The following is a 23402-nucleotide window of genomic DNA, read 5'->3' as shown; positions in this document are numbered from 1 at the left end:
GGTTCAGGGGACCTGGGCGGTGACCACAGGACAGAGGCCGGTTTTGGTGGCCTAGGAGATGGAGTGGCCACAGGGGAGGCCGGCGGAGCCGCGTGAGGCGGAGCCAAGGAGGACCTCTGAGGCGGAGCCGAGGGAGGTGATGGCTCAGAAGGCTGTCGAAGGCTTGAGTGGCTCGAGAGGCGGAGCCATAGGAGGCTCGGGAGGCTCTGAGGGCGGTGCCATCGAAGGCTTGAGTGGCTCGTGAGGCGGAGCTGTAGGAGGCTCGGGAGGCTCTGAGGGCAGAGCCGTCGAAGGCTTGAGTGGCTCGAGAGGTGGAGCCATAGGAGGCTCTGGAAGAGGAGCCGTAGGAGGCTCTGGGGGCGGAGCCGCAGGAGGCCCCGGAGGCGGAGCCGCAGGAGGCTCGAGAGGGTCTTGGGGCGGAGCCGTAGGAGGCTCAAGAGGCTTTGGGGGCGGAGCCGTAGGAGACTCGGGGGGCGGAGCCCTGGAAGGCTCGAGAGGCGGAGCCCTGGGTGGCTCAAGAGGCCTGGAAAGCGGAGTCCTGGAAGGTTCGAGAGGCGGAGCCCTGGGAGGCTCGAGAGGCTTGAGAGGCGGAGCCCCAGGAGGCTCAGGAGGAGGAGCTCTGGAAAGCTTGGGAGGCTTGAGAGACGGAGCCCTGGAAGACTCGAGAGACTTGAGAGGCGGAGCCCTGGGAGGCTCGAGAGGCTTGAGGGGCGGAGCCCTGGTAGGCTCGAGAGGCTTGAGAGGCGGAGCCCTGGAAGGCTCGAGAGGCTTGAGTGGTGGAGCTCTGGGAAGCTCGGAGGGGGAGCTCTGGAAAGCTCGGGAGGCTTGAGAGACGGAGCCCTGGAAGACTCGAGAGACTTGAGAGGCGGAGCCCTGGGAGGCTCGAGAGGCTTGAGGGGCGGAGCCCTGGTAGTCTCGAGAGGCTTGAGAGGCAGAGCCCTGGAAGGCTCGAGAGGCTTGAGAGGTGGAGCTCTGGGAAGCTCGGAGGGCGGAGCTCTGGAAAGCTCGGGAGGCAGAGCTCTGGAAAGCTCAGGAAGCTCGGAAGGCGGGGCTCTGGAAAGCCCAGGAGGCGGAGCTCTGGAAATCTCAGAAGGTGGAGCTCTGGAAAGCTCAGAAGGCGGAGCTCTGGAGAGCTTGGGAAACTCGGAAGGCGGAGTTCTGGAAAGCTCGGGAAACTCGGAAGGCGGAGCTCTGGAAAGCTCAGGAAACTCGGAAGGCGGAGCTCTGGAAAGCTCGGGAAACTCGGAAGGCGGAGCTCTGGAAAGCTCAGGAAACTCGGAAGGCAGAGCTCTGGAAAGCTCGGGAGGAGGAGCCCTGGAAGACTCGAGAGACTTGAGAGACTTGGGAGGCGGAGCCCTGGAAGGCTCGGGAGGCGCTGGCTCTAGGACGGGCATGACCACTGGCGCTGGCTCTTGGACGGTCCTGGCTACAGGCGCTGGCTCAGGGACGGTCGAGGCTACAGGCGCTGGCTCAGGGACGGTCGAGGCTACAGGCGCTGGCTCAGGGACGGTCGAGGCTACAGGCGCTGTCTCAGGGACATCTGAGGCTACAGGCACTGGCACACTGACGTTTGAGGCTATCGGCACTGGCTCACTGACGTCTGAGGCTACAGGCTCTGGCTGGGTTACCGTGGTATGTGCCGGCTTGGATTCGCCGGGCGCTGAGGGCAGAGCCAAGGGGGGTTTAGGGCATGGTTGACGTAAGGAGTAGGATCAGCACCTTTCGATTACAGGCAGCGCAGAGACTGCTGTATGAGGAGGACGTGGGGTGGACAGATGTGGCATGCACTCTGTTGAAAAGAATATCTAATCTGGGATACGACAAGCAGCTGTTTTTACTGAAAGTTAATGAACTGGATTTTAATCACTTGACTTCATTCTACCAATCAATGCTAAAAGTATGGAACGTGACGTTTTCTGTGACCAGAGAGATGTTGAGACCACAGGACTGGATTATGGGAGAACCCCTGTTTCATAACTCTTGGATACAAACAAACTTTTTGTCTTCAAGCAGTGTGAGGAACTGTCTGGTCAGAGTGGGATGTACAAAGATCGAACATCTAAGGGATGGCAACGGGTGGAGGACGGCAGATTCAATTCAGCACAGGACAGGAATAAGTTCTTTACGTCTCTTGGATTGGATGTTGGAGGAAGTACACTCAGCGCTGCCTGGAGCCTGCAGAGAAGCACTGGGAGCGCCTTCGCAGGGATGGATCTATAGATTTCCAGCATTATGGGTCTCTGCTGCATGGGAAAGGCCGGATAATGAGGATTCTTTTGTGTCCTTTAAAACTCCAGAGTTGGGATTATTTCAAGACATTGGCAAAAAGGCATTATACATTGCGTGTGTTAAAGTGTCTCATCAAACTGTTTTGAGAAGGGTTAAAACATGGAGGTGGACAGAGGTGTTTGGGCCGGACTTCAGAGGATGCTGGAGATCTCTGTACAAACCTCCTATTGAGAAGTGTATAGTAGATTTACAGTGGAGACTGATGTATGGTATAATAGCTACGAACAGACACGTGGCGCACCTGAATCCAGAAGTAGGGAGGGAATGTCCTTTTTGTGGAACGGAGGAAACGGTTGATCACTTGTTTATGCAGTGTGAAAGGTTAAGATATCTTTTCATCTTTTTATAGGTTTGTTTTGAAAGCATGGGTGAGGAATTTTCTTGTCAAGTTTTTATTAGTGGTCCGAAGTACAAAGTCAGTGATCGAAGGAGAGTGGTTTTGTTAAATTACCTTGTGGGAACAGCTAAGATGGCAATTTGGAAGACACGTAAAAACAGGATTTTGGGAACTGGTTCAGTTGAGGCAGAGAGAGTTCTGAAAGGGATGGTGACTGCTCGAATTAAAATTGAGTATGCTTATTTCAAATTAGTTAATAATATTATGGATTTTTCTGCAATGTGGTCAGTGGGAGGTTTTTTGTGTGAGGTTGGGGAGGACGAAATGTTGGTTGTAAAGATGTAATGAAAGGGCTGCAATCTGTATTGATCGGATTGTGTTTTAATTTATTTTAAATGTATTTATATTTTTGTAGTTTTTTGGATGGCATATTGGATTGACATACAGGTGAAACTTGAAAAATTAGAATATCGTGCAAAAGTTCATTCATTTCAGTAATTCAACTTAAAAGGTGAAACTAATATATTATATAGATTCATTACAAGCAAAGTAAGATATTTCATGCCTTTATTTGATATAATTTTGATGATTATGGCTTACAGCTTATGAAAACCCCAAATCTCAGAAAATTAGAATATTACATGAAATCAATAAAAAAAAAGGATTTTAAATACAGAAATGTCGGCCCTCTGAAAAGTATAATCATGCATATGTACTCAGTACTTGGTTTGGGCCCATTAATTACTGCCTCAATGCGGCGTGGCATGGATGCTATCAGCCTGTGGCACTGCTGAGGTGTTATGGAAGACCAAGATGCTTCAATAGCGGCCTTCAGCTCTTCTGCATTGTTTGGTCTCATGTCTCTCATCTTTCTCTTGGCAATGCCCCATAGATTCTCTATGGGGTACAGGTCAGGCGAGTTTGCTGGCCAATCAAGCACAGTAATACCATGGTCATTGAACCAGGTTTTGGTACTTTTGGCAGTGTGGGCAGGTGCCAAGTCCTGCTGGAAAATGAAGTCAGCATCTCCATAAAGCTTGTCTGCTGAAGGAAGCATGAAGTGCTCTAAAATGTCCCGGTAGACGGCTGCGTTGACTCAGGACTTAATAAAGCACAGTGGACCAACACCAGCCGATGACATGGCTCCCCAAACCAACACAGACTGTGGAAACTTCACACTGGACTTCAAGCATCTTGGATTGTGTGCCTCTCCATTCTTCCTCCAGACTCTGGGACCTTGGTTTCCAAATGAGATGCAAAATTTGCTCTCATCAGAAAAGAGGACTTTGGACCACTGAGCAACAGACCAGTTCTTTTTTTCTTTAGCCCAGGTAAGACGTTTGACATTTGAAGCCCATGTCCAGGACCCGTCTGTGTGTGGTGGCTCTTGATGCAGTAACTCCAGCCTCAGTCCACTCCAGGTGAAGCTCCCCCACACATTTGAATGGCCTTTTCCTGACAATCCTGTCCAGGCTACGGTCATCCCTGCTGCTTGTGCACCTTTTTCTTCCACACTTTTCCCTTCCACTTAACTTTCTATTAATGTGCTTTGATACAGCACTTTGAGAACATCCAACTTCTTTTGCAATTACCTTTTGAGGCTTTCCCTCATTGTGGAGGGTGTCAATGATGGTTTTCTGCACAACTGTCAGGTCAGCAGTCTTCCCCATGATTGTGAATTCAACTGAACCAGACTGAGAGACCATTTAAAGGCTCAGGAACCCTTTGCAGGTGTTTAGCTGATTAGAGTGTGACACTTTGAGCCTACAATACTGAACCTTTTCACAATATTCTAATTTTCTGAGATTCTGAATTTGGGGTTTTCATAAGCTGTAAGCCATAATCATCAAAATTATATCAAATAAAGGCTTGAAATATCTTACTTTGCTTGTAATGAGTCTATATAATATATTAGTTTCACCTTTTAAGTTGAATTACTGAAATTAATTAACTTTTGCATGATATTCTAATTTTTCGAGTTTCACTGGTATGATAAAATGATAAAATAAATATGTTTTAAGCCGTCTCTCTCTCTCTCTCAATTTCAGTTCAATTTAAAAGTACTTTATTGGCATGATTGTGTTTACATACAATATTGCCAAAGCATTAATACACAAAACAGTTAATGACAAGACAAATAATATTAATAAAATAGTAACAAATAGCAATAAAGATAGAATTAAAATAAGGTGCCAGGTAATGACTCTCACTCTCGTCTTTATCCCCCTCCTGACTGATTAAGACAATTCAGGCCATGCCCTCCTCGTCACACCCCTCCACCACCCGTTTCAGGCTGGGGAATACTCTGGTATGATGTACTCCCCTCTGCGCCCTTCCTGGAGACAAGGGGAGGGAGAGGGAAAGAGGGAGGGGGAGGGACAGAGAGAGAGAGAGCGAGAGAGAGAAAAATTCACTCACTGGTCCCTGGTCACTTATTGCCTGGTCCTCAGCCATTCCTACGCCCTCTCTCTCTCTCGAACTGGTGCCTCTGGCTCATCTTTATCCCCCTCCTGACTAATAAAGACAATTCAGTGTAGGGCGTGTAACCTCACGGCCCAGCAACGCCCTCCTCCTTGTCACATACAGTATCAGATTTTCTTTGGGCTCGTCGGACCAATACCGATCTGTTTAAAAAAAAATATATCTGAGCTGTGCATCCCTAGTGACAAGCACAAAATGCCAGCCAAATTAGAGTTTTTAATAAAAATCTGATCTTCAGGGAAGTACACCTGGGCACCAGTGACGTGCGGTGATGTCTTAAAGAGGCTAGGCACTGAGTTATGAAAGCCAGATTACCTGATTTATTGTTTAAGCTAATAATACGTAATAACAGTGAACGTTACGCACAAGTGCGGAATATCAAGAAATGTACAAATCAGGATGTATATCGTGTACTCACACTCACTCTCTCACACGCACACACACACACACACACACACACACACACACACACACACACACACACACAGCGCATAAACAGTGAACATTACGCACAAGCGCAGCATATCAAGAAATGTACAAATCAGGATGTTTATCGTGTACTCTCTCTCTCTCTCTCTCACACACACACAAGCGCGTAAACGGTGAACGTTACGCATTTATCAGATCCTTCAAAACCTCTCGGTTTTCCTTTACCTTTACATTGTGGTAGGCTATATTCAGCTTCCTTTGCTCGTCAAGTGCAAGGTTGATCCGAGATTTTCCAAAGGTTTTCAGTGTAATTTGACACTGGATGTGAGCTGACGACTTTTCATGCTTGGTTAAAGCTGCTGGCAGGTTGTTCAAATCACAATATCCTGCTGAAGTCCAAACAGTCTGACTGGTTGAAAAAAGCAGGCAGGGATAGCAGTACAGCCGCTGATTGTTAGAACAGCCACATAGCCAATCTTTTCTTACATACCAATCAGTTTGAAATGATCGGATAATTTTTGGGCCCTTTTGCTGTGCTAGTCCATCTAAGGCTGGCGTAGACCTCCCTCTTGCAATTAACTCATATTTGGAATTAAAATTTCTTAATTCCGTGATTACGGCCGGTGTTCTGTCATTTTGATTTTGAATTTGGCGGGATTAGGCATGTACGCTAGCTGCGGTGTAATGACGTTAGCTACGCAAATGTCCAGGAATATCTCGATTTTAACTGGTCCATGTCTGATACGTAACAGAGATGATTACAGGCATAACATATTTACGTCAAAAGGCACAGCAGATTTGTGCTTTTTGCCATACATGTTAAAGAATACAGGATCGAAGTGCGCATGCGCAACATGGGTTTTCCGCTTGTCGTCTGCAATGAATGGACCGTAAAAGCACTGCTTATTCTACCATATGTTTTTAGTTGATTATGCGTAACTGCTACATTTGTCATCATAACGTCTAAACAATTGGAATAACACACATATTGCATATATAAATCACAAGAATAAAAAGTAAAAATACAAATACAAGTTTATTATTTAATAAACATTTTATTTTTGAATTTTGGCAGGGTAGGCAGTGCCTAGTTTGCCTACCCAGACCGCACGTCAGTGCTGGGCACAACAGGAGAACTGAAAAGTGTGAAGTGTAGTATAAAAAAAAATGTTAATGGAATCTGATCTTTTCTGTTTTTATTTTATGATATATTTTTTATTTTATGGCCATTATTAAATGCATTAAATGTGCAATATGTAATATATTTACTGTACTAATGATTACAATTAACATATGTTATCAGAGATGTAGGAAACATGCTAAGCTGAAATACTGGCATCTCCAAAAACAATGCTACAGCCAGTATATTCTACTTTGAAATGTCCATTCCGGGCCAGAATTTCTGTTTGTGTTCTGGCCTGTGTGATTCCACGCACTGCCCATTTCCCAATAGTATTCCGACTCTCTGGGTTGCCAGATTTGAAACAAGTTAGCGGGAAAACACAGTGCACTGCAACAATGGGAGCCAGCAGTACATCTACCTATCTTTGATAGATAATCTCCTTAAAAAAATCCACATGAGCTAGTTTATAATTTGCAAACAATAAAAACATACAAGCAAACGTATACATTAACTGGTCAACTTACAGTGTAAGGCTCGTCACTTGCCATTGTCAGTTTGCTCATTCCTGTTGCATGTCCTCAACCTGGCAACCCACTTGAGCTTGGAGTCTGGGGAGGAGGGGGCAGGGGAGACAACTCTCCAATATTTTGAATTTAGACTGCAGTACGCATTTTAAACGCTTGATGTCAGTGTTACATATTGCTCTTTTAATATTTCAGTTTATACAATCTAATGGCAGTACATTTGAACCGTGTACAGAAGTTGTGATTAATGAACCCAATTTCAATATATTTGTAGAGAAAGGTACCTCACAACGTATGTTTACAAGTACAAGTTTTAAATTTGTTTTCTTTAATCTCTCTCTCTCTCCCTCTCTCTCTCTCTCTCTCTCTCTCTCTACCTTGTTGTTCTTCATCATGTGTCTTTTCCCTTTCCCTGTCTGTCTTTGTATGTAATGTCAGATTTTTAAAGAGCATCTGAACACCCGTGTTGTCCTGGTCGCTGTAGAGATCTGGACAGACAGAGATTACATTCCCATTAGTGTGATTCCTTTCAATATGCTACAGAACTTTTCCAAATACCGACAGCAACACATTAGACAACATGCAGATGCTGTACATCTGTTCTCGTGAGTTCAGCTGTTTGTTTCTAAATGCTTTAATAACATAAAATATAATATTATAACACATAGTAAAGTATGCATTCATAATTCTCCCTGTGTGTGTATGTGTGTGTGTGTGCAGTAATGTGACGTTTCACTATCCTCGGAGCAGCACAGGGTATTTTGGAGGAATGTGTTCTGTGAGTCATGGTGTTGGAGTGAATGAGGTAATAAAATACGTTAGAGCAAATGCCTGTAAAGCTAATAAAAATGCTATCAAAAAGTGTATCAGTTATCAGATCTATCTATCTATCTGTCTGTCTGTCTGTCTGTCTGTCTACAGTATCTATCTATCTATCTATCTATCTATCTATCTATCTATCTATCTATCTATCTATCTATCTATCTATCTATCTATCTATCTGTCTGTCTGTCTGTCTGTCTGAACACATATTATCGATTATATATAATTTATCAGAACAAGGGTTGTTATTGAACGTTGTTCTGAGCAATAACATATTCAATGTGTACCTAAAGTTTGACATTTAAATTAATAGTTCAGGTCTTTAGTGACCCCATCTGCCTCATACATTTTTTGTTTTGGAGCCCCCATCTCTTTAGTGTTTCTCAACCTTTTTCTTATGAATAGTGTAACAATAAAAAACATTGTTTTTCCAATTGCTTAACTACCAAAATATACCAAAATATTCTAGGGTAGTTAATGATCTTGAGATAAGTAATAATGACTCAATTATATTTGCAATATTTTTAGGATTATTTCATACTTATACACTCATACTTATACTTCTTTGAATTTTTAACAATAATAATCATAAAAATGACTTCTATATCGTGTCAATTTTGAAGAAAATTAGTAAATGAAAATAGTTAAAGCTTAAATTTATTCTAAATTTATCTGTAATTTATTTATATACAGTGCTGGGTAGATTACTGTTCAATTGTAATCTGGTAATCTGGTAATCTGCAATTGGTCTGTGCTTATCCAAAATTCTAATCAAAGCCTCAAGTAGCAAAAACAGTAAGTGTTGTTGGGCTTATGGGCATGTGGGAGCTCAATTTTCTGTGTAAAATGTCTTATGTAGTTGCACCAAAAGTGTGTTGTGAAGCAAGTTGTTTTCAGCTTTACAAGTTGTAACACAGTGCAGTGGAAGGCTTAACCTAAACCTAACCATCAGTGGAGTAACAATTTAATGTTAGAGGGAAAAAATGCAACTGTTGCGGAAAGAGGAAGGTGGAACTGGTTGAACAATCCATGGGGATTTCTAGCAGGGCAAGGGTGGGCAGGCAGGGTGTGGACAAAGACGGAGCTGGCAGCTCAAACCAAGGGGCACAAGGGGAGCTATAGGGCAAGAACAAGATCAGGAGGATTCCATAAGGACAGACCAGAAGTGGGCCGGCGAGCAGGTAGAGCAGGAACAGACTAGGTGTGGTGTGACCGACCAAGGAAAGGTGTGCCACTGGGATGAGGACTGGACTGGCGACGTACATATGGGAGAAGGAAAGGTTGGCTGTGGCCGCTGGGAAGAGGGTTCAAATGGCCACTGAAGGAAGGGCTTGAGCAGCCACTATGGCCAGAATAGGGAACATAGGAAACAAAGGGTCTTCTGCAGCAGGGACCTCTGGGACCACTGGATCTGTGGGGGTGGAGGAGCCTCAACAGACCTCTGGGACCACCAGAGAAGAGAGCTTTGGGGTTTCTGCAGCAGGAACCACCAGAGTAGAGAGTGGAGAGGCCTCCGCAGCAGGGATCACTGGGACCAACAGAGCAGAGAGCAAAAGGGCCTCCACAGCAGGGATCTCCGGGATCAGCAGAGCAGGTAGCAGAGGAGCCTCCACAGCAGGAGCTTAGGGGCTTTTGTTGCAGAGAACACCGAAGCAGGGAGCAGAGTGGCCTCTGCAGCAGTGACATTCAGGACCACCGTAACAGGGAGCGGGTGGGACTCCACAACAGGGACCACCAGAGGAGAGAGCAGATGGGCCTCCACAGCAAGGACAACCAAAGCAGAGAGTGGAGAGGCTTCTGCAGAAAGAACACCGGAGTAGGGAGCAGAGAGGCCTGTGTAGCAGGGACTTCCCAGACCACCGGAACAGGGAATGGGTGGGCCTCCCAAGCAGAGACCTCCAGGAACACCAGAGCAAGGAGCGATGTGGTCTCCGCAGCAGGGACAACTGGAACAGGGAGTGGGTGGGCCTCCAAAGCAGGGGGCTTCTTCAGCAGGACCTTATGGCTCCATCCTCTCCCATTCCTAGGCATCTTTAGGGTGACCACAGTGGACAGGGTGGGCATATTGGGGGGGCTACAGTGGTGGTGGGCGGGCACCTCCACGGGCGAGGAGGAGCAGTATTAATCGAGGGAGGGTAGAGTGAGGGGTCCTCAGGAGAGCCTATGAAAAAAATATCTCAAGCGGATGGATAACTCATTTTAACTCATTTTACAGAAACTCATCACACTTCGCCCGTTGGTCAAGCATGATCTCATAGGCTTATTGAGACCTGCCCTTCAAATATTTCCTTCAGGCTGGCATCAATATAATCTGTGTCATTAGCTCCATCACGGAGCTAAGGGCAAGGAGTCTGCCCATGAAAAAATATGGCAGCTTTTCTGTAAAGAAAATAAAAATAAATCCTATGCCTGAGCCCAAAAAGGGCTGGCTTGTAATGTCTGGGATCTTATAAAAAAAAAGAAAAGAAAAAAGGGGCTCGCAGGGAACGGGACGGTAAGAAAACTTACATGACCAAGCAACAGTAAAAAACAAAGGACAAAAATAACAGGGAAAAGAAACAGACAAGAAAACTCACAAACTGACCGAACAGGAAACAAGACTGAATACGTAAATCACGAGATAAACCAGCAATAAACAGCGAAACAAGGAAGGAATATATGTACACAATTGGGAACAGGTGGGCACAGTTAACAAATAAGGGCTAACAAGATTCTGTGGCCAGGGAGCATAAGAGCAGAAAGAGCAAGGACCATACATGGCATAACACAAACTAAGCCATGTGCTCAGCAAAGACAGGACAGCACATAACACAGAGAATAAAAAGGACAGAGTTGGACAAATACAGGAAAACCAAAACAAACCAAAAATACAAAATACAGAGATGACAGGATCCTACTAAAAAAAATTAAACAAAAAAGCAAACCAAGATGACAAGATCCTGACATTTGCCTCCTCTGAATCAAATTAACATTTTATCAGAAACAAAATATTTACTATTACACATGTCACATTCAACATTCAACATTACTTACGGTACTACCATATTGACAGTACTACCATTGAAAAAATTAGGCACCGCCGGTATTTTAAAGCTATAGGGCTGCGATACTACCATGGTATTGTTATACCATGCAGCCCTAGCATGTAAGTAATGAATCCCGTTCTATCATTGGTTGTTCTTTTATACATGAAAAATAATACATCACAATATAACTGAATATATTATATTCTGTTATTTTCTAACTGTCTTGAAAATTCTTTGAAAATGTTACAATATCTGGGCATGTTATAGATCCATTTGTAATACGTGCCATGCTGCTAAAGACGCAAGGTACTGTATGTAATAATGTTTGTTGAAACACCCATGCATTAAAGGGTTAAAATCAAGTGTAGTGTATCCCTTCAGATTATGATTAACACTGCTTTACTACAGTATGTGTATGTGTGTGATGTATCTGCAGTATGGGTCTACATGGACGATGGCACTCTTGCTGTCCCAGAGTCTGGCTCAGAATCTCGGCATTCAGTGGGACACAGTGTCAAAGAGAAGTAAACACTCTCTCTCTCTCTCTCTCTCTTATACAACACACACACACACACACACATACACATTTGTGCTAAAACAATATCAACTTTTCATTTTGACGTGGTATATTAGTATTTAAAGTGTGTATTTACCATATGTGTGTCTTTTAGAGGAGTGCGGGTGCATGAACTCATGGCTGGGCTGCATCATGGAAGACACTGGGTGAGATGCTCTCCACATCAGTGTGATTGGTGTGAACTGTGTGTGATGATAGGTTGTGATCACTTAGACAGCTGTGACCCTGTTAAGCATTAGTTTTGACATCACTACATTATGTGACAAAAATTAAAAACACTCTCTCATACCACACACAAAACAACACCTCTATTAATATACAAACCAATGAAATAACACAAACATTAAAATTAGCTCACCTGCTACCTCAAATATGCACACAACTCATCTAACCAATAAAAACACACAAGCCATTATACATTTATACAATTACTATTATACATACACTATACTGCACTGAATTGGAATTATTTCCAATTAATTTAATAAATATTTTCAAATGATATGCATCTCAATTGAGCTTTCAAAGGAGTATATTATTGGATTATGTATTTTCATTTTCATGTCAACAGATTCAAAACAGAAACAGCCATAATTGCAGCACACATTGTCTCTTTGTTGTCTTTTGGGTACAAATATTTGTTGCAAATAACCTATGCACTCTTTCTCAATTAATTTCTCTCTCTCTCTCTCTCTCTCTCTCTCTCTCTCTCTCTCTCTCTCTCTCTCTGTCTCTCTCCCTCTCTCCATGTAGGGTCCAGCACCCACGGACATTCTCTAAGTGCAGCATCTCTGATTTTAAAGAGTTCCTTTTGAAGGGAGGAGGATACTGCCTTTTTAACAAACCAAGCAAGGTTAGGCATTATCATCTTCATGGTCTTCATCAGAATCTATTTAAAAACAATGAGGTACTATACAATGAGCCAGAGTAAGTACATACACGTTTCATTAATGTTACTGCCAAATATATTGTGTCTTATGCTTGCTGGTAACATTTCATATTTGTTCTACCAAATTTTATTCATACAAATTCTTCAATTCAAAGTCTGCAAATTCTACCATTGTTAGAATGTTTAATAAGGAAATTAGCCACCTCCATTTATTGATAAATTACAGACCAGCTAAGAGATTGTTTTGTGTGGTTGTCTTGTTGGAAACAAACCCCCATGTTGATACTCTTATTTTGATCTGTAGAAATATCACAAAACAGAACAGTTTTGTGAACAGAAGCAGTTTTAATATAAACTCATTTAAATGCATTAACTAATGTCCATAAACATTCAGAATTTAATTAATCATAATTTAAAACTAAAGTGTGTAAATATTTGATGTTTAAATACTTTCTCATATTCCAGTTTAAAATTCAGCATCAACTATAAGTAAACCACTGGTAGGTTGATTTCCTTGCAAAGTGTAAACACTGTGTTTCTGTGGCACTGTAAAAATTGCTCTTTTGTTTTAGTGACCCATCCAGCCCAACATAACACACTGAAATAACCAATGGTGTGAGTTTGAGGTGGGACTATCAGTTTGTTCAATCAGTGGCAGATGAGGGAAGTGGTCGAAAAAGCAGTTTTAAATACAATATGTATTTTTATGCAATTCGATTTGGTGGTACAGAAATACACACTTCATCTTTAATGTGTGAACTTGGGCAGTTCAGGTTAATGTAAAGTACAGTAGATCACTCTAGATTGGCATGAGATCACTGAGATAGCAGCTCTCTTCACCCAGATTGACTGCATTGTTTTTGCACATCTGTCATTCAGCTGTTCGAAACGACACAGTGTGGGAATGGATATGTGGAGGTGGGAGAAGAGTGTGACTGTGGACCAAGAGATGTGAGCATACATAATACACAAGAACACACTTAAACAACAAAATATCATTGCAAAAGTATAATGATTTCAATGTTATGGATACCACACTACCTCACAAAAGCTAGTTATACTCACATTCTATCAGTCTGAGCACAGTAGTCAGCCGTTGAACTGTATAGGTTCAAGTCTCTGTACATGTGTGTATCTTCTGTGTGTGCGTGTGTGTGTGTGTGTGTGTGTGTGTGTGTGTGTGTGTGTGTGTGTGTGTGTGTGTGTGTGTGTGTCGTAGGAATGCATTAGAGAGTGCTGTAAAAAGTGTTCTCTGTCGAACGGTGCACACTGCAGTGATGGACCCTGCTGCAATAACACATGTCTGGTGAGTGACAATCATACCAACGCTCATTGAATATTCAACTCTGACCATCTCATCCTGAGCCTAGAGAGATTTAATTTATCAGTCTACCAGTGTGGTTAAAAACATGATAAAATCGCAGTAAGTTACATTTTATAAAAGGTTTGACACTTGAGAAATGAATAGCACTTTTGATAAGCATGTTTATAATGATGTTCACTCACATAAGATGAATAATCCAGTAATATAAGTGGTCTTGAAAAACTGTTTTACTCTACTTAAGGGTGGTCCCTTTCATCTCATGTTGTGATCACATGACCAGCCATATATTCACTTTAACTTTAGGGATGTCCTGATACCAGTACTGGTATTGAAATTGGGTCAGATTCTGCACTCATGTACTTGTACTCGTGCTCATAAAAATGCTCCAATACCAAGAAACGATATCATCTGACATATGAATGTCATTGTGAAAACATTCAGTAGTTTAATAAGCACACTGGAAAATGTAGTGATCTGCTTTTCTGGATTTGAGAAGCTAGTGTCAAAAACATAGAAACAGAAAGGGCTTTACTTCAAAATAAAACGTCCACCAAAATAAAATGGAAAAAAGAACAACAGCAATATATCACTTCTGCATATTTATGTAACATTCACGGTAATACTACTAATACTACTACTAATAATAATAATTATTATTATTATTATAATACATTCATTGCAATAATCTTAGATTTAAGCAATATCTCACATCTGTGATGCTTTGTTGTGTAGCACTTTATTTGACAATAATAAGTTATAATATTGTTTTGTGGATTGTGCTGTGAGGTTTTCAGCATGCAATAATATGCTGAAAATTAAATGTTATATTGTCATTTCATTACAGTCTTAATTTTTATGATAAAAGTTAAATAAACTGTTTAATATGTAATTCAGAAAAAAATAAACAAATAAACAGGTATCGATATCTTACTTGTACTCATTCTCCAAAAAAATGGTATTGGGACATATTTATCTTAGTTGTACCTGTTATTGGAAACTTTCAGTTTCAGAATAAATTAATCATGGGTGATAAATATGCCTGAAAAGGTATTTCTGCAATGACATCAGTAACTGTGACACTGCATGTTCCTACTGTGCTATTTGTACAAGTTTTTGACTACATTGGCCCCTGTATTGTTGAGATGCTTAACTCCTCACTCTTAAATAGTTTCCTGCTTTTTTTAAACATGCCGTTGTTAAAAAAACTAATCTGGATCCGTTACAACCGGAAAACTATAGACCAATTTCGAAGCTTCCTTTCATGTCAAAAATTCTAGAAAAAGTTGTAGCTGAAAAACTCACCCTTTTCCTAGAGAATCATGAGTTATTTGACAAATTCCAGTCTGGTTTTCGCAAAACACATTCCACAGAAACGGCGTTACTTAAAGTTTCAAGTGATATTAAGATGTCAGCTGACTCTAAAAAATATACAGTGTTGGTCTTATTGGACCTCTCAGCAGCTTTTGACACAATTGATCATAATGTTATGATAAATAGACTTCGTGATCTGGTTGGCATGTCGGGATCAGTTTTAAAATGGTTTTCATCCTACCTGTCAGGTAGAAGCTTTAGTGTTAATATGAATCAGATTATGTCTGAAACTGCAGAGTTGTCGTGTGGGGTACCGCAGGGTTCTGTCTTGGGTGCTATTTTGTTCCTCTTGTATATATTTCCTCTCGATAAGGTTATTAGTCAGTTTAGCGACATATCTTACCACCTGTATGCGGATGATATCCAACTGTATTGCTCCTTTAAGGAAACTGAGTTGTTTAAATTGTCCTCTTTAATTAACTGTCTGTCTAGTATTAAAAAGTGGTTATGTGAGAACTTTTTGCTTCTCAATTCTGACAAAACAGAAACACTAATCATTGCCCCTGAAAATAAAATCCCAAAGATAATACAATATATTGGCGACTTAGGCCCGTCTGTCCAATTGAGCCTCAGGAGCTTAGGTGTTGTCTTTGAGTCAGCTATGTCCTTGGAGCTTCATTCAAAACAATTAGTGAGAAACTGCTTCTTTCAATTGAGGAACATTTCAAAATTAAGATCATCTGTGAGTAAAGGTGAGTTAGAGATGATTATTCATGCGTTCATCTCCTCCCGTTTAGACTATTGTAACAGTCTTTTTACGTGTTTGAGTAAGAAGGAGCTTCATCGTCTCCAGGTTGTTCAGAACTCTGCTGCAAGGCTTTTATCCCGCGTTAAGAGAAGAGAACACATCACACCTGTTTTAGCATCACTTCACTGGTTACCAGTCCAGTATAGAATTCATTTTAAAATTCTGGTTCTTACTTTTAGAGCCTTGCATGGCCAAGTCCCTACATACATCACTGACCTGATACAGCTGCACACTCCTACCCGGAGTCTCAGGTCTTTAGATCAGATGTTATTAGTTGTTCCCCGTACTCATTTTAAAACTAGAGGGGACCAGTCTTTCCTGGCAGTCGCTCCCAGGCTGTGGAATGCTTTGCCTCTTGTTTTACGTTGCGCAAACTCAGTTGATTCTTTTAAAAAACAACTGAAGACTCTGCTCTTCAAGCAGGCTTTTGGTTAGTTTTCTTTTATTGTTGTTTGTAGTGTTTGTTGTTTGTATTTTGGGGAATGTATTTAAATTGTTCTTGTATTACATTTTACTGTGAAGCACTTTGTGATGTTTATCTGTGAAAAGTGCTATATAAATAAATTTTACTTAAATCAATATCTGTCAGTACAAAGTTAAAAACATACACTCACCTAAAGGATTATTAGGAACACCTGTTCAATTTCTCATTAATGCAATTATCTAATCAACCAATCACATGGCAGTTGCTTCAATGCATTTAGGGGTGTGGTCCTGGTCAAGACAATCTCCTGAACTCCAAACTGAATGTCAGAATGGGAAAGAAAGGTGATTTAAGCAATTTTGAGCGTGGCATGGTTGTTGGTGCCAGACGGGCCGGTTTGAGTATTTCACAATCTGCTCAGTTACTGGGATTTTCACGCATAACCATTTCTAGGGTTTACAAAGAATGGTGTGAAAAGGGAAAAACATCCAGTATGCGGCAGTCCTGTGGGCGAAAATGCCTTGTTGATGCTAGAGGTCAGAGGAGAATGGGCCGACTGATTCAAGCTGATAGAAGAGCAACTTTGACTGAAATAAACACTTGTTACAACCGAGGTATGCAGCAAAGCATTTGTGAAGCCACAACACGCACAACCTTGAGGCGGATGGACTACAACAGCAGAAGACCCCACCGGGTACCACTCATCACCACTACAAATAGGAAAAAGAGGCTACAATTTGCAAGAGCTCACCAAAATTGGACAGTTGAAGACTGGAAAAATGTTGCCTGGTCTGATGAGTCTCAATTTCTGTTGAGACATTCAGATGGTAGAGTCAGAATTTGGCGTAAACAGAATGAGAACATGGATCCATCATGCCTTGTTACCACTGTGCAGGCTGGTGGTGGTGGTGTAATGGTGTGGGGGATGTTTTCTTGGCACACTTTAGACCCCTTAGTGCCAATTGGGCATCGTTTAAATGCCACGGCCTACCTGAGCATTGTTTCTGACCATGTCCATCCCTTTATGGCCACCATGTACCCATCCTCTGATGGCTACTTCCAGCAGGATAATGCACCATGTCACAAAGCTCGAATCATTTCAAATTGGTTTCTTGAACATGACAATGAGTTCACTGTACTAAAATGGCCCCCACAGTCACCAGATCTCAACCCAATAGAGCATCTTTGGGATGTGGTGGAACGGGAGCTTCGTGCCCTGGATATGCATCCCACAAATCTCCATCAACTGCAAGATACTATCCTATCAATATGGGCCAACATTTCTAAAGAATGCTTTCAGCACCTTCTTGAATCAATGCCACGTAGAATTAAGGCAGTTCTGAAGGCGAAAGGGGGTCAAACACAGTATTAGTATGGTGTTCCTAATAATCCTTTAGGTGAGTGTAATGAAACAGCATTAGCAACCCATTTTAATTCTATAATGTGATCAGGTAATGTAAATGTAAATATTGGGCATTTAATCCATCTAAATCCAACTGGATTTTGAAAAGTGGGTGTTCCACACAAGAACATACACGGCCCGGAGTGCCGTCTGGACCCGTGGCTTTAAGGGTGAACATCCGTAAAGCTGTGGGTCCAGATGGCATTCCGGGCCGCATCATCAGAGCATGCGCAAACCATCTGGATGGTGTTTTTATGGACATTTTCAACCTGTCCCTCTCCTTGTCTGATGTCCCCACATACTTCAAAACGTCCATCATTGTGCCCACACCAAAGCAATCAAAAATCAATTGCTTAAATGACTGGCGTCCTGTTGTTCTGACTCCAATAATGAGCAAATGCTTTGAGAGGCTAATCACAGATTACATCTGCTCTGTGCTACCCACCTAACTGGACCCATTGCAGTTTGCATACCGCAACAACCACTCCACTGATGATGCAATTGCATCTACACTACACACTGCTCTCTCCCACCTGGAAAAAAAGAACACATATGTGAGAATGCTTTTTATAGACTAAAGCTTAGCATTCAACACCATAGTGCCCTCCAAGCTTGATTTGAAACTCCGGGCTCTAGGTCTAGACAGCTTGCTGTGCAGCTGAATTCTGGACTTCCTGTGACGCAGACTTCAGGAGGTTAGAATGAGCAGCAAAATCTCCTCATCACTGACCCTCAACACTGGAGCCCCGCAGGGCTGTGTTCTCAGCCCACTCCTGTATTCCCTATACACACATGACTGTGTGGCAACACATAGCTCCAATGCCATCATTAAGTTTGCAGATGGTATGATCACTGACAATGATGAAACAGCCTACAGAGAGGAGGTGCACACTCTGACACGTTGGTGTCAGGAGCACAACCCCTCCCTCAACGTCAGTAAGACCAAGGAGCTTGTGGTGGACTTCAGGAGGAAAGACAGAGAACACAGCCCCATCACCATTAATGGAGAACCGGTGGAGTGAGTCAGCAGCTTCAAGTTCCTCGGTGTCCACATCACTGAGGAACTCACATGGTCCGTCCACACCGAGGCTGTTGTGAAGAAGACACACCAGCGCCTCTTCTTCCTGATATGGCTGAGGAAGTTTGGAATGAACCACCACATCCTCACACGGTTCTACACCAGCACTGTAGAGAGCATCCTGACTGGCTGCATCACTGCCTGGTACGGCAATAGCACCGCCCACAAGCACGAAGACCTGCAAAGGGTGGTGCGAACTGCCAGACACATCATCGGAGGTGAGCTTCCCTCCCTCCAGGACATATATATACCAGGCGGTGTGTGAAAAAAGCTTGGAGGATCATCAGAGACTCCAGCCACCCGAGCCATGGGCTGCTCTCACTGCTACCATCAAGCAGGCGGTATCACAGCATCAGGACCCGTACCAGCTGACTACAAGACAGCTTCTTCCCCCAAGTAATTAGACTTTTGAACTCTTGACCTCTCACGATCAATATACATCAGCACTGCACTTTATTAATCTTACACTGGACTGTCATAAATGATATTCTCTTTACAATACATCCTACTGTATATTTTTTTATACACTTTATATACTTTTTTATTGTATGTGTATTGTATATTGTGTGTATTGTTTACTGTACATTGTATATTATTATTGTGTTGTGTAATTATGTGTACATTAGATATGTAAATTGTGTTGTATAAATCTGAAGTTTATTATTTAATTGCTATATGTCTCGTCACTGTCATGACTGCTATGTTGCTCGGAACTGCACACAAGACTTTCACCCACTGTTGCGCTTGTGCATATGGTTGTGTGACAATAAAGTGATTTGATTTGAGAATGAAGCAAGCGCAGCTGCTTCCAATGTTCTTTGGAATAATGTGGAATGATGAAGACCAGGAACATGTATTAAGAAAGTAAAAGGGCACAATTCTGTTTTGATGTTGACTTTATATGTGTTTGGTGAATATATTTGTGGGTGCTTTCTCTTTTCTTTCACTCTTCCCCTCTATTTGTCTCAGTTCTATCCACGAGGTTACACGTGTCGCTATGCAGTGAATGACTGTGATATTTCAGAGACATGCACAGGGGACTCAGGGCAGGTGAGTGATGCCTCAGCTGTGCTCGATTGCTTCAATATCCACCAAAAACACATTTAAAACTCCTCATACTCTCCTCTTGTCACAGTGTTTTAAACACTCTACATTGAGCTTATAAGGCATTTTTGCCTGTCTATGTGTCTGCAGTGCCCTCAGAACCTACACAAGCAGGATGGTTACTTCTGCTCTCTCAACCAGGTACACTCAAAAAAAATATTTTCTACAGTGCCATTACATTTGTCAAAATGTTTTTTTAATTTGCTAATGTCAGTATCAAGAAAGCAAGGTGGGTGGTGACCAATATGATGTTGAGATATATAATATCTGGTGAGAAGAAGTGAGATGGTGTTGTGTTTGCAGGGTCGCTGCTACGCTGGAGAGTGTAAGACCAGAGACAGTCAGTGTAAATATGTGTGGGGTCCAAGTGAGTGTCCATTTCCTGTCATCATTAACAGCCAATCAGCATATTGGAACCCTGCAGTCTGTTCCTCTGAAATGCTGTAGCCACTGCTTGAATTTTATGACGTCATCTTCAATCCAGTTCTCTATTATATTACAGTGACAGTAGCTCGGGAAACGTTCTACTATTGTTCTATCTACTATCTTAAATTGATAGAAGGTTAAGAAGTGATTTTCATCTGTCTCTGTTTTTCTATTTTGTTTTCATACAGAGGCTTCGAGTTCTGAGAAGTTCTGTTATGAGAAGTTGAACACAGAGGGCTCAGAGAAAGGCAACTGTGGTCCAGATGGAGACAAATGGTTCCAGTGCAGTAAGCAGTGAGTTGTGAGCTATACAGTATATTGACTGTTAGTTCCAGTCTTTAATTCTGTTCATTACAGTGTTTCAGTTGTGCTTAAAAGCACAATATAGTACAGCTATTTGAAAAATCAATAAGGCACTCAAGGCTGTGCTATATTGTGAAAATTGTCAGTCTTGAATATAAAACTCTCCACAGTGATATATTTTGTTTCTTGTTTTTGAAAATTAGTATTATATTTTTATATTTTTAGTGCAGTTACTGTGGTGCCCTATCTGTCACTCACTCAACGTTGTGTCAATGTAGTGACACTAGGGGTCACTCTTGGAACCTAACCCTAACCCTCAGCTGGGCTTCCCCCCTCAGGTATGGTCACCCAGTCATAGGCTGACAGCGAAATGACGTACATGCTTTCCCAGGCAACCTCGACCGTTGGGCTCGTGTGGAACCCTCCGATCTCCCCTGAACCTTCGTGGCTCGATGATTGGTTCCTGGGCCCACGGCGCCACTCAAAGCCACGCCACGCCCCAGTTCCTTTCTTCCCAGTAGTGCACGAGGAGCTGACAAGGTTTTGGGAGGCTCCCCTGCCCTCACTACCCTTGATGGTGGGGCGGCCAAGGGGTATTCGGAGATGCCCCCAGTGGATAAGACGCTTGCGGTGCACCCATGCCCGCAGAGCGTCACCACCTGGTGCAGGCACCCGAAGCTCCTGTCCAGGGCCTATAGGCTTACGTCGTCCCTGGTGGCCAAGGCCTACAGTGCTGCTGGACAAGCTGCCTCCGCCCTGCATGCCATGGCTCTCCTGCAAGTCTACCAAGCCAAGGTTGATGCATATGAGACCGCTTCAGCACTGGCTTCAGATTCGAGTCCTGAGATGGGCATGGTGCCACGGGACACATTGCGTGGCCATCACGCAGGTCTGTTGCCGCCTCTTCAGCCCTTGGACCGACCTCACATTTCTATGGGCAGGTGTTCCCCTATAGCAGGTCTCCAGGCACGTCGTTGTTACGATGGACGGCTCCATGACGGGCTGGGGCACTGTTTACAATGGGCATGCAGCCGCCGGCTCCTGGACAGGCCCGCAGCTATGTTGGCAAATCAACTGCATCAAGTTGTTGGCAATACTGCTCACCCTGTGGATGTTCTGGCTGTAGATTCAGGAACCAAGCATGCATTGGTTCAGACAGACAACACGGCAACGGTGGCATACATCCACCATCAAGGCGGTTTACGCTCCAGTTGTATGTCACAACTCACCCGCCGTCTCCTCCTCTGGAGTCAGCAGCACCTTAAGTGGCTGTGAGCCACTCACATCCTGGGCAATCTCAACACTACAGCGGACATGCTGTCATGATAGGTTACCCGCAAGGAAGAGTGGAGACTTCACCCTCAGGTGGTCCAGCTGATTTGGAGTCGATTTGGGCAGGCACAGGTAGACCTCTTCGCTTCCCCATAAATCCCCCTCTGCCCGCTTTGGTATGCCCTGACCGAGGCATCCCTCGGTATAGACGCGCTGGCACACAGCTGGCCCCTGAACTACGCAAATATGCATTTCCCCCAGTAACCCTACTTGCACAGACCCTGTGCAAGGTCAGGGAGGATGAGGAGCAGGTCATCCTAGTAGCACCCTACTGGCACACCCAAACTTTGTTCTCGGACCTCACGCTCCTCGCGACTCCCCTGAGGAAGGACCTTCTTTCTCAGGGACGGGACACACGGCCAAACCTCTGGAATCTCCATTTCTGGCCCCTGGATGGGACGCGGAAGGCCTAAGTGGCCTACCACCCGCCGTGGTAGACACAATCACTCCCTCTACGAGGCGCCTGTATGCCTTGAAGTGGCGTCTGTTCTTCCAGATGTGAAGACTCCCAGAGGTGCGCAGTTGGATAGGTGCTTTCCTTCCTGCTGGAGACTGCTGTCCCCCTCCACTTTTAAGGTGTAGCCACTATAGCTGCACACCATGACACAGTGGACGGTAAGTCCTTAGGGAAGCACGACTTGATCATCATGTTCCTGAGAGGTGCCAGGAGGTTGAATCCCTCGAGACCATGCCTCGTTCCCTCATGGGACCTCTCTGTAGTCCTTCAGGGTCTACGGGGAGCCCCTTTGAGACTTTGGAGTCAGCTGAGCTTATGGCACTCTATTTAAAGACTGCCCTTCTGACTGCGCTCACTTCCATCAAAAGGGTAGGAGACCTGCAAGCATTCTCTGTCAGCGAAACGTGCCTGGAAATCGGTCCGGGCTACTTTGAAGTGATCTTGAGACCCCGACCGAGCTATGTGCCCAAAGTTCCCATGACCCGATTTAGGGATCAGGTGGTGAACCTGCAAGTGATGCCCCAGGAGGAGGCAGACCCAGTCATGACATTGCTGTGTCCGGTGCACGCTTTACGTATTTATTAGGATCGCATGCAGAGCTTTAAATTTGCTGAGCAGCTCTTTGTCTGCTTTGGTGGACAGCAGAAAGGAAGCACTGTCTCCAAGCAGAGGATCGCCCACTGGATCATTGACGCCATAGCGATGGCATATCACACCCAGCATGTACCACCTCCCGCAGGGCTACGAGCCCATTCTACCAGGAGTGTGGCGGCCTCCTGGGCCTTGATCAGTGGCACCTCTCTAACAGACATTTGCAGGTTCTACAATCTCCGGGTTGAGCTGGTTTCGTCCCGTGTCTTGGCAGGAACGAACAGGTAAGTCCGGGACAGTTGGCCGAGTGTATCTCTTGCCCATAGCGCCTTTCATCTCCCCTGA

General features: G+C 43.7%; 1 protein-coding gene across 1 annotated transcript in view; it reads left to right on the top strand.

The window, feature by feature from the left end:
- The window catches only part of LOC127654899 (disintegrin and metalloproteinase domain-containing protein 23), a 109722-nt gene that overhangs the window by 64995 nt on the left and 21325 nt on the right, over positions 1 to 23402 (top strand). Inside the window, exons 11-21 of the mRNA XM_052142446.1 lie at positions 7622 to 7788; positions 7904 to 7988; positions 11468 to 11555; positions 11703 to 11754; positions 12362 to 12461; positions 13377 to 13448; positions 13717 to 13803; positions 19814 to 19894; positions 20039 to 20089; positions 20252 to 20315; positions 20563 to 20668. Of these exons, the coding sequence (XP_051998406.1) occupies positions 7622 to 7788; positions 7904 to 7988; positions 11468 to 11555; positions 11703 to 11754; positions 12362 to 12461; positions 13377 to 13448; positions 13717 to 13803; positions 19814 to 19894; positions 20039 to 20089; positions 20252 to 20315; positions 20563 to 20668 (953 nt within the window). The remainder of the gene's footprint in view (positions 1 to 7621; positions 7789 to 7903; positions 7989 to 11467; positions 11556 to 11702; positions 11755 to 12361; positions 12462 to 13376; positions 13449 to 13716; positions 13804 to 19813; positions 19895 to 20038; positions 20090 to 20251; positions 20316 to 20562; positions 20669 to 23402) is intronic.

This window comes from Xyrauchen texanus, chromosome 14 (genome assembly GCF_025860055.1).
Source record: "Xyrauchen texanus isolate HMW12.3.18 chromosome 14, RBS_HiC_50CHRs, whole genome shotgun sequence".
Taxonomy (NCBI): Eukaryota; Metazoa; Chordata; class Actinopteri; order Cypriniformes; family Catostomidae; genus Xyrauchen; species Xyrauchen texanus.
Note: the sequence above shows the minus strand (reverse complement) of the source record. Positions and strands in the feature narration are given on the sequence as shown.